General features: G+C 60.1%; 1 protein-coding gene across 1 annotated transcript in view; it reads left to right on the top strand.

Moving 5' to 3' along the window:
- The window catches only part of AHRR (aryl-hydrocarbon receptor repressor), a 71851-nt gene extending 64783 nt beyond the window's left edge, over window positions 1-7068 (top strand). Inside the window, exons 7-10 of the mRNA XM_012660137.1 lie at window positions 652-842; window positions 4675-4736; window positions 4992-5133; window positions 6051-7068. Coding sequence (XP_012515591.1) covers window positions 652-842; window positions 4675-4736; window positions 4992-5133; window positions 6051-7068 — 1413 coding nt within the window. The remainder of the gene's footprint in view (window positions 1-651; window positions 843-4674; window positions 4737-4991; window positions 5134-6050) is intronic.
- Window positions 7069-10973: the final 3905 nt, after the last annotated feature.

The raw sequence follows: 10973 nt of genomic DNA, 5'->3' as shown, positions 1-10973 counted from the left end.
AGGAGGACGGAGGAGGGAGGGGAGGGGAGGGACGTAAGAAGGAAGCACAAGGCAGTGTCCTGAGGGCTCTTGGTAACTGACTCAGTTATACACCAGCCTTTCGTTTATAGAGAGATCGTTTATTTTCTCTTATCACAAACTCCTAAGTTACTTGCTGGCTTTTTAGTGCACACTGTACATTCTAGATAAACAGAATAAAGTTGTCCCTAAGTTCTATCATCATGAATGCAGGAAGGGTAAGTTGGAAGTGGAGTGTTAAAGCCGAAATCGTCCTCAGAGAATCTCCTCCCGCAAATTCCTCCCGGGGTTGGATGTCGGCTCAGCCTCGGGCCAGGCAGATGTGTCTCCACGCCCCCCTGTGGGTCAGCACACACGTGTGCACCGCCAGTGCACACAGGAGAACACGCTTGTCGATTAAAGGCTCTCACGGGGCCGCCAGAGAAACCCGTGAGCCGCCCTGCGGCCCTGGCGAGGTGCTGGGGGATCCCCTCCGTCTGGGTGGTCCCGAAGGCCAGGGCGGCCGGTGTCTTTGTGTTTCCCAACACGCTTCCGCCCTGCGACCGTGAGTCGTTCTCACGCACTCGAGTTCTGCGTCTCTGGCCACGGCGCCCTGCGCTCTGTGAGCCGCCCTCCTCTCTGTCTCTTGGGCAGACCATGCAGTTCCAGGGAAAGCTGAAGTTCCTGTTCGGACAGAAGAAGAAGGCGCCGTCGGGAACAGCCCTGCCCCCCCGACTCTCTCTGTTCTGCGTGGCGGTGCCCGTGCTCCTGCCGCCCGCGGCGGAGACGAAGATGAAGAGCTTGTGTCTGAGGGCAAAGCACAGGGCAGACGCCGGGGATGCAAAGTGAGTGACACGCCCTCGTGGGCCCCGACAGACAGGCACACCCCGGGCTGGCGTGTGTCCTGGTCTCCCGTCCGCATCCCCAGCAGGTCACGGACAGCACGTTTGGTGTTTATGGTGAGCGCGCCACGCAGGCAGCAACCGCTAGAGAAAAAGTTTAAAATCTGTGTTTGCAAACGGCGGCACCAGACGCTGCCTGTGTCAGGTGGTTCCTGAACTGTCCCTGTGTCCCCGTGGGGTGGGCTCAGTGCCACAGCCCCCGCCCTTTCTCACCTCCCGACATGGGGCGGACGGCCCTCGGGGCACAGCTGCCCTCCTGCCGGGTCCTGGTCCCTGTGCCACCGATCAGAAGGACTCAGCGTCCTGGGTATCCTAGGATGGATGAGGTCTGAGTTGTGTCTGTCAGTTTCTCGGCAGCGATTTAAAATGTGTGTGTAGAAACTGTGTTTTCCAACAGGTCGAAAGACTCCTTGTGAGAGAGACCTGGGGGTGGGGGTGGGCGGAGGACTGGGATCTGACTTCCATCTGCCCCCACGGGCTGTGCGGGACCCCTCCCCCGTGCCCCTTACGGGGCAAGACCCCCGAGTCCCCAACACACATCTTTGCCTTTTTTTTTGAGACAGAGTCTCGCTCTGTTGCCCTGGCTAGAGTGCCGTGACGTCAGCCTAGCTCACGGCAACCTCAAACTCCTGGGCTGAAGCGATCCTCCTGCCTCAGCCTCCCGAGTGGCTGGGACTACAGGCGTGAGCCACCGCACCCGGCTAATTTTTTCTCTATATTTTTAATTGTCCAGCTAATTTCTTTCTATTTTTAGTAGAGACGGGGTCTCGCTCAGGCTGGTCTCGAACTCCCGACCTCGAGCCATCCACCCACCTCGGCCTCCCAGAGTGCTGGGATTACAGGCATGAGCCACCGCGCCCGGCCACATCTTTGTCTCTTGACTGTTTGTCTCTCTCAGTCGAGCCACAGCCAGGGGGGGCTTCCGCACTGGACTCAGCCCTGGTCACAGGCCACAGGGCGCACCGGCTGGGACTGACACGGCTTGGAACAGAGCACCCAGGTGCAGGGCAGGTTCTGCAGGTGATTTCGCATCAAACTGGAGCAGCTTTCTGGCTGGGCCAGCAGAGGAGCCGCCCTGGGGAGGGCCGCAGGCGGCAGGGCCGGCCTTTTCTCCGCACTCTGCTTCCCCCAGCTGGCCAAGGTGTCGCTACACCTGATACCTCCTCCTGCCCAAGGCTGTGCCCCAGGGGAGCTGGCCTGGGGGTCTGAGCGCCCGCGGAAGGGCCGTCTGCCTGGGGCCTGCGCCCTCAGGGCCCCGATGGTGGAGGCGGAGCCCCGCCTCGCTCTGGGGCTCCCTCCGTTCCGGCCCCTCTGTGCTGCACCCAGACCCAGTGCCTGCGTGCGGCTCCGTCTCGGCCCTGTGGTCACTCCTGAGGAGTCCGCTTGTCTGGCCCGAGTCTCTGTTAGTGGTTTTCCCACTTCACAGGACGATGGCTGCAAGATGCCTTAGGCAACCGCCTCCAGATGACTGTCCTTGGCACGGGCACAGTGCCTGGGACGCTCTCTGGCGGAGCAGTGGGGCTGGCAAGGCCCTCCCTGTCCCTTGTTCCGAGGCTCCACCTGCGCTGGCGCCTGCCGTGGCACTCATGTGCCGTCTCTGCGTCACAGGTGCTACCCAGACACGTCTGGTCTGTGCCATGCTTGTGGGTTGGCGCTTTATTCTACTCCCTAACTTCCATTAGTACCGAGTTCCGTCCTTTCAGACTCAGCCCTGGGGGACCGGGTCAGAGCCCAGCCACGACTGTCCCTCTCTGCGGTCTGGCCAGCGTGCCCGCTGGGTCCAGGTCCGAGTCCTCGCAGTGGTGGGGGCAGCACAGGCAGCAGGACCCGCCACTCAGCCCACCTTGCCTGTCGGGCCCCAGAGGTGCAGGCAGGCCCCTGTCCCACTCCTGCCAGTGTGCAGTGGGCACCCCGGCCTCTCTCCGGGGCTGGCGAGGGCTGGCCCAGAGCGAAGACGTGCCCAGGAGGCCCCTCTGCAGGCCCCGGCCGCCTTCCCAGCACTCGCGGCTCTGCCTGCTGCGGGCGGAGCTTCCGTCCCTTTTGAGCACCTGTGACGCTGCGTTTAGACCGTTAGGAGCTCTGCCAGCAGCAGCGGCTACGTGGAGGCTTTCGTTCTGTGCGTTGGTTCCCTGCGTGGTTCTTCTCGTCTCTGCCCCTTGTTCCCGGCCTGCAACCTGGGCGCGGGGAGCTGCACGCACTGCTGGGCTCCTGGCTCTCCTGCTCGAGGGTCGGTGGAGGTCGGCCGCGGAGCTGGGACCGGTGTTCTGGGACCCACACGTGCTACCAACAGCAGCACACATTTAAAATTTAGTTTATGTACCTTTTATTTTAAAGGACGAACATATAACATACAAGGGAGGAAAAACAATACAAAGGGAAAGGTGTGAAAATAAGAGACGTGGCAAGCCCAGCGGTCACTGCCAGGCTCAGGGCAGTGTGGGCCCGGCCACCGCACGCGCAGAAATACACTCTACCGCCACTCACTGCCTCAGCGTTGTCTGGCTTTTTAAAGCTTTTTTGGCTTGAATTTTTTATAACCCAAATGCACACAGTGAGCTTTCTCTTTTCTGCGTGTTTTTCCGGCCCCCAAAGCACAATAAAGGGACAATCAATCCTATGGCTGCGGCCGTCTTCCCAGCTGGGCTTGGACAGTGGCCACGCCGCCCCCTGGCGCCGGTGCGGGGAAATGCAGGCCTGGCCGCACCGCGGCTGCCTCCTGCAGGTGCCGGGTAGGGACCAGGTGTGGGGTGGGTCACCGGCCATTCCTCCTGCGGCTGGGAGGCCACACCTGGAGGCTCTGTGAGGCCTAGAGAAGTAAGGTGTGTAAGGTGGAGCAATAAATAGACACCACAGTACACAGAATGCTATTAAAACTCAGAAGGGGGAAGAAAACTGGTCAGGCCGAGGGTCCCGACTCCCCGCCCCACAGAGTTTTGGAATTCTCACCGCGCCGCTCTGAAAGGAGTTCGGAGGCGGCTGTCAGGACGTGCGTCCTGAGCGCCAAGGCCAGGCGAGGTGCTGCGGCAGAGCCAGGGCGCTTGCTGGCGGGTCCTCCCTGCACCACCACTGACAACCGGGCTTCGTGGTCTGCCCCGACCCCTCTGTGGAGGCTCCCGCTTCAGGAAACTTACTCGTGAGCCCCAGATCGGTGCGTGCTGTCCTCACGCCCACTCGTGGACGCGTCCCAGGCGGTGACGGCGGACATCCTCCCGCTGTGGCCGTCTATGTGCCGATGCCCGGGACCAGGTGGGCCCAGCCGGCTGGCAGGACTCGAACCCCAGCTCTGGCACCCGCTGTCAGGCAGCACCAGGCGAGTCCCTTAACATTTGTCTTTTGGAAACTAAAGACGATAGAACCCAGCGGGGCGAGTTGTTAGGATTTGGGGTCGCGCACACCCGTCCCCCGGAGCAGCGGCCCTGTGCTGGCTGATCCAGTGATCGTGGCGACTTCCCAGAACACAACCACCTCGAATCACAGCCACCGGCTGTGCTTTCATTCTGGCCTCCCAGGAGGGAAACGCAGCTCTAAAATCGTACTCTGTGGACACTTTCCGAAGCCGATTCATCAGCCCTGTTGGCCTGAGCGCTGACACAATCGGTATTTTCAGCAAATCCGTCACTGAGAAAAGATTTCACAAGCTGTAAAGAATTAAGCAAATGAGAGTCATTGTTTCTGTCTTCACCTCTCAGGCCTGACAGTGATGCCCGTCACTGGTAATTTCTGCCGTCGACACCTATGTCACCTGCGTGTTCTTTGCTGTCACCTGTTTTCACAGAGTAAAAGCCGCCGCGAGCCTGTGTGAACCAGAACCGCACGGAAAACCCGACTGCTTCGCAGGTACTTCTTACAGTTCTCTATCTCGGCCTTTCCAGATGGGTGGGATGTGGTTTTGCCCTTCAGAGAGCTCTGCCTGCCCCGCGGAAACCCTGCGTGTTCCACGGAAACCCACGTTGGAGACTTCGCGTCCGCCCTGCAGGGACAGACGCCCGTGCCTGGGCTCCGCGCGACTCTGGGGAGCTTGAGTCAGCCCTGCCCGGAGCAGCACGGCCATCGTCCAGCAGCCACTCGGCCACAGCTCCCTAAATCCCACAGGGAGAAGCCGCGGAGAAAGCAGCGTGTTGGTGTTCAGGACGCAGACGGAGGCTGGCCGCTGGGCCCGCGTTCCCGCCGGCACCCCCTGCCTGTGCCTCGGGGGAGGCCCCGACCTCGTCCTGCACCCCAGGGGGCCCGGAGGGTAAGTGGTGCCGGCTGCCTCCCTGCCCCGACCCCTGCTAGGTCCTTGCACAGCCAAAGCAGGGGCTTCCGGAACAAAGAGGCGACTGAAGGTGGCCTCCACACTGCCCCAGCCTGACCACTCACCGCGCTCTGCAGACGTCCCAGCAGCTCCCAGGCTGGAGGTCACACGTGTGCCCGAGAGGTCGCAGCAGGGAGGAGGCCCAGGGAGGGACTGGGGTGGAGGATGCCCTGTGGGCTCTGCCAAGATGCCAGGACCCTGGGACTCGCCCTCACCTGTCACCTGGACCCTGGGTCACTTGTCCCCATCCTGCCCTCACCTCTGCCGCAACCCTCCCCACCCCCACCCCTGCCCACCCCAGCTGAGAGCCTCACCTCTGCTGTAACCTTCCCTACTCTCCCCCTCCTCTGGGCCCTCCTGCCCACCCCAGTGGAGCCTGCAGGCTCCTGTGCTTTCTAGTCCATTCGTCCTCCTGATGCCAGTGGCAGTCCTGATGCCACATGGCGCTGTGCTGGTCTGGCCACGGGAACCGCTGGAGATGGTGTCCTCTGCTTGACGGCTCAGCGGGGCTGTGTGCGCTCCGCCAGCACTGGCAGTGACCCGTGTGGCGGATGCTGCGCCTGTGGCACAGGCCTCACAGAGACACCTCCCTGCAAGGAGGGTGGGCAGCGCGCCACTGCCTCCCCTACCCACACCTCCCCCGCCCTGCCTGGCCCCCCGGAGCCCCAGGAGTAAGGGGCGCACATGGAGATGCTGGCACTGGCCTCCCAGGGCCACCGGGGGGTTCAGAGGGCCAGGGGGGCCTGGGCCCTGGCCCGTAGCAGCCTTGCAAACCCAGCCAGTATCCTGCTGGCCTCACCCAAGAGGTGGGACCCAGCGTCCACCACTGCTATCTAAGAGATACCTTTTCTCTGCAGGGACAGGGAAGAGCGGGAGCAGGAGAGACCGTGCAGCTCCTCTGGAGCGAGGAGGCCGCGGGAGACACGCGCCCACCATGGCCACTGTGAGCTGCTGGGACCCACGAGGTGCCTGGACTGGGCAGCGGGAAAGCACGCTGAAGGTGGGGGTGTGATGTCAAGGCTGCAGACCAGCAAAAGCGACCTGTTCTCCGTGCACCCCGTGCCCCGCGGCTCCTGCCCGCCTTACCCTGGTGCGCGGGGCACGGTCAGTGCTGGAGGCATGGCCACTTTCAGAAGTGCACCCGTCCCCCAGTCGCCGGGCCAGCCCCTCGGTGCTTGCTCCAGCCGGGTGACCAGGCTCCTGCGGGACGTCCACGGGGGCCAGGAGCACTCTCTCACTGCCCTCTATCCCCCGGGGAGCCTGGAGAACCTGCCCCCTCAGCCTGGGGTGCAGCGCTTTCCCACGGGGGGCTACCCCACCGAGGCCCCGAGGCTGCAGAGTGGGCAGTTGCCCCCGGGCGGCCCGTGCGGTCCCGCGTTGCCGCTGGGCGTGCCCATCAAGATGGAGAAGGACTCGGGGTCGGAGGACGCAGCAGATGGCTACACACCCAGCCAGGCATGGCTGGGGGCCGGTGACGTGGCCAAACGTCATCTGGCCACTTTGCCTACGAGGATGCACCTGAAAACAGAGCCAGAGTCCAGGTACCAGGTGTACACACCACACCTGGGACACTGCAGGGCCCCTGCCAGGCCCAGCGGGGAGCTGGTCCCCTTCCACCCGGCACACTGTGCCTGCCTGGAGCACACGCACCCCCTGCCCCAGCAGGGCCCTCCCCGCCCCCTCTGTGCGCACCGGCCCCCGGCTCCGGGCTGCTCCTGCGGAGCTGCTGGGGCAGCCCCTGTGGTCAAGCGCGAGCCCCTGGACTCGCCCCAGTGGGCCACCCACAGCCAGGGGGCGGTGCCCGGGATGTTCCCCAAAAGTGCCTTGGTGCCCCCAGTCCCGCCCAGAGCCCCCGAGCGCACTTTCCTGCCGTAGCACCGCAGCTTTGCTGAAACTAGCCACCGTCCTCTCTCAGAGCCGCTCTCTGCCGGGCTGCCGCGGCACCTGGGTGGGAGTGCCCCATCCGAGCCCTTCTTGTTTTATTTTATTTTATACTGTTTCAGTGAGACAAGGTCTCACTTTGCTGCCCAGGCATGAGGGCAGTGGCGTGATCATAGCTCACCGAAACCTCAACCTCCTGGGTTCCAGTGATCCTCCTGCCTCAGCCTTCCGAGTAGCTGGGACTGCAGGTGTGCGCCACCATGCCCGGCTAGTTGGAGCCTTTTTAAAGGAACACTCTTTGCGGAGCTGCATGAGCGCAGTCCTTATTCTATGTCCTATACATGTAATAGTGTATTCTGAATTTTATAAACTATGTGGAAGTTCTTACGTGCAAACTAGCCTTACATTATTCAAGCACGACAGTATTTCTCTCTCTGAGGAAACAAAATCTTTAAGAAAGGGCCAATGGTGGGATGCGTCAGCATGGCTGGGCCCCGTGAGCACCTGGCTGCTGCCACCTGTCCACAGTCAGGAGAGGTTTCCAGTGAGGTTCCCGCTCAGCCCTCGGGAGCCCACCCCAGCCCCAGCCTGTGCTGTGCAGCCGGGGTCCCCAGCTGGGTGGACAGCAACGCGGAGGGCTGTGGCAGGAACACATACTGCGACTCTCTGAGCAGAGGTGACCGTGGGCCCCTCCATGGAAGGAACCCAGAAGTCCCAGGCAGAAGAGACTGTCAGGGCTGGGTCCTGCACTTGACCACACACGGGGCAGGGGCTCCGCAGAGCAGGGCCGGAGTCTGCAGCCAGACCTGGAACGGAAATTGGCAGGCTAATGTCCTGCTCCTTCTGGAACTCTCTCTGGTGTCCTTGGTGGGCCCATGAAGACAGCTCCAGCGAGACCATTTCCTGCACATCACGTAACATGAAGTTCATGCAGTCTCAGTTCGGAGGCGTAGAGGAATGCAGAATGTAGAGGAAGGGAGTAGGAGATCGAGTTGTCTGTGGAGGCTGTCTTACTTGCTGTCTCTACAGTTTACTCAAATGAGGATTCCAGTCACTATACCAGGAAGAATTATTAGAGACAAGACAGGTAGCATTTTTTAAAAAAAAATTGTAATGGCGATACATTCTGATTGTAGGAAATTTGGTTACAAAGGCATACATCAGAAAACGAAGGTCACCACAGTCCATCCAAAGATAACGTAGAGCTGATTGTATCGGTCAGGCTTCTTCCAGGGTGTGGCTCGGGCGAGAGGGCGCCCCCTGATTAGTGCACAGCAGCCCAGGGCATAACAGCAGGGTATAAAACCACCCCTGAGCAGGAGGAAGCCACAGCTCCACGCACTCTGGGATCCCGCTGCAGCTGGCCTCCCTCTGCTGGGGTGGACAGACCCTCCTCCTCAGGTACAAGGGCATCTTCCCCTAAAGTCACCTCCACCTCTGGGTGTCTCAGAAGTGGTAGGAGCCCACTGGGTGAGGCAGTCACCGCTCTACCACCCAGCACATTCTGCCTTCAGCGTGGACTTTTTGTCTCTGTTGCCTACGGCTTTGGGGTGCCAGTGTTCAGCCCCTGGTTCAATGCTGAAGCCATTTGCTAAATGCACATCTGCTATGTCAAAATTCAGGTTCAGCTGGCAGGACTGTGCACTTACACACCCGGGGGTGCCCGTGCCCCTCAGCTGCCTTGTTCTTGGGACAAGTCACCCATGGGGCAAGGATGTGGCGGAGGATCTCCCAGAACTGAAGAGAAGGGACAATGACCTGAGCCCAGGGTCTGGAGTGGTCATCTGTGGCCTCTTGTGACCCCCAAGGTCCACCCAGTGGTTGTTCCATCCCTGCCGAGCCCACGGCGGCCCTTCAAAGGTGACCTTGGTGCTGTGCTGTCATGGGCATGAGAGCTGCTGAAGGCTTCCACTTCCACTGCCATTCTGTCCTCTACCTGATGCCTAAAGTCATGATGGCAGCAGAGTCACCCGAGGGCCAGCCTCGTGGGGACCAGCCACCTGCAGACCAGCCTTGTGGGGACCAGCCACCTGCAGAACAGCCTCATGGGGACCATCCACCTGCGGACCAGCCTCGTGGGGACCAGCCACCTGCTGCCCACTCCCGCCAAAGCTGGTGCAGAGTCCCGCCTTTACCAGTTCCCATGCTGACCGTGGCGTACCTTTGCTCTCTGGGCATTTATGGATTTCGCCCTTAAGACACAGGGTCTAATTTCAGACTCTTCCCCCTTCCTTCCTGTTCTAACCAAGTGCCCAGCTCCTGACCACGGAAGGTCCTCTTTAATAATCAGACCCACAGCATCCTTCAGGAAGAACCGAGAAACACGCGCCACAATTGGTGTTCCCGCGTCCTGGAGCTCGGCCCTCAGCCACTCCCTCAGCTGAAGCGTCACCTGCGTCCCTGAGAGCAGCCCCGGCTGTTCCTGTCTCAGCCATAGACAGGCACGCGTGTAACATGCCTCGAGTGTCCTGGAACCAGTGGGTGTAACTGGAAAAAACACCAGACCCAGGAGATGGCATCCAGAGACGTCCTTGCGTATCTGCCAACCGTACTCGGACCCCTTGGATGCCATCAGGGGAGAGCTGGGGCCCTGGGAAGCAGGGTCAGTGGCCTCTGCCCCAAGGCCACTCCACAGCGTCCTGCCTTTCACCCCCAGACCCTCAGATGTGCCCCATCCCACCCACCTGGGGTGACAGGCGCCACACTGAGCGTTGGGCTGCCGTCCGACAGGCTGTGCTTTGTGGAGGCTGAGCGCGGTGTCTGGCATCAGCTCTGCAGGTCTGGCGCGCTGGGCAGTCCCCAGCACGCTGCGGCCCTCGAGCTCCTGGGCCAGCACCGTGTCCCAGTCCCTTCCTTGGCAACAAAAATCCCCGAATCAGCACTTTTGTTATTTTATGACGGTGACCCTCCTGAAAAATTGCGTGGGGTAGATGATGATGGAATGTAGAAGGTGCAGATGTAGTAATTTGTGCTCTAAAATGTCATTATTAGTACTAATTACAGGTTTGTGTTTTTCTTTTGCATGTAGCTTTTGCCTGTATAGCTGAAAAAGTGTTAAAATAAAATACAATGTGGGAATGGGATGGAAGGGAGGAGATAAACACAAATTATATTTTTGCAGTTTCTACTATAGAAAAAAGTTTTCAATATCTAGACCAACTTGTTGAATTTTTAAAACTGATGCACTATAAATGTAACTCCACTGGTTTCTCAGTGCCCTTCCAAAGAGCTCTCAAATGTTTCTTATACTGTTGTTTGTATGAAATTTGCAATATCGATGTAAGATACATCACATACTAGTATGTGTTTAGTATAAATGGAAATGCCTGCTTGATTTTCCAAATGAAGTCACTTTATTTCCTTTAAAAGCATATCTTAATTTGCATTCTAAGGTAGTCCTCCACCACTAAACAGAAGGCAGTAACAGAAGTTTAAACAACTCTCTAAAGCCAAAAGTTTGATGGAGGAGGAAACTGCCTGGCCACGTCCTTGCTGTGGGCCCTCTCACGGAGGGTTGGGGACCTGCCTGGGTGCTCTCAGGACACCCCAGACCCAACCTGTCCTGGGAGGGGCGAGGAGGGCAGAGCTGAGTGCATCTCGAGTGGACGACGGGCGCATGGGGATGGGGCAGGGGTCATCGCCCGGGCAGAGTCCCCTCCTGTGGCCCAGGGAGCCCGAATCTGCCCTGTGGCTATGAGGGCAGCCCTGGCCAGGCCTCCTCCACGACCTGTAGGACACTGTCCCCAAACCTGTCCCAGTGACGTCCTGGTTGCTGTCCTGAGACTCCCATGTCCTCCCAGGGGAGACCAGGCCAGCCCCCATCTGCTGGGCTAACCAAGCTGCTCATGCCTCTGAGGCCCCGCCTTGGCCCATCCCATCCCCTCTCCCCTACCCCTCAC

Source organism: Propithecus coquereli, unplaced genomic scaffold (genome assembly GCF_000956105.1).
Source record: "Propithecus coquereli isolate 6110/MARCELLA unplaced genomic scaffold, Pcoq_1.0 Scaffold658, whole genome shotgun sequence".
In the NCBI taxonomy this organism is placed as follows: domain Eukaryota; kingdom Metazoa; phylum Chordata; class Mammalia; order Primates; family Indriidae; genus Propithecus; species Propithecus coquereli.
Note: the sequence above shows the minus strand (reverse complement) of the source record. Positions and strands in the feature narration are given on the sequence as shown.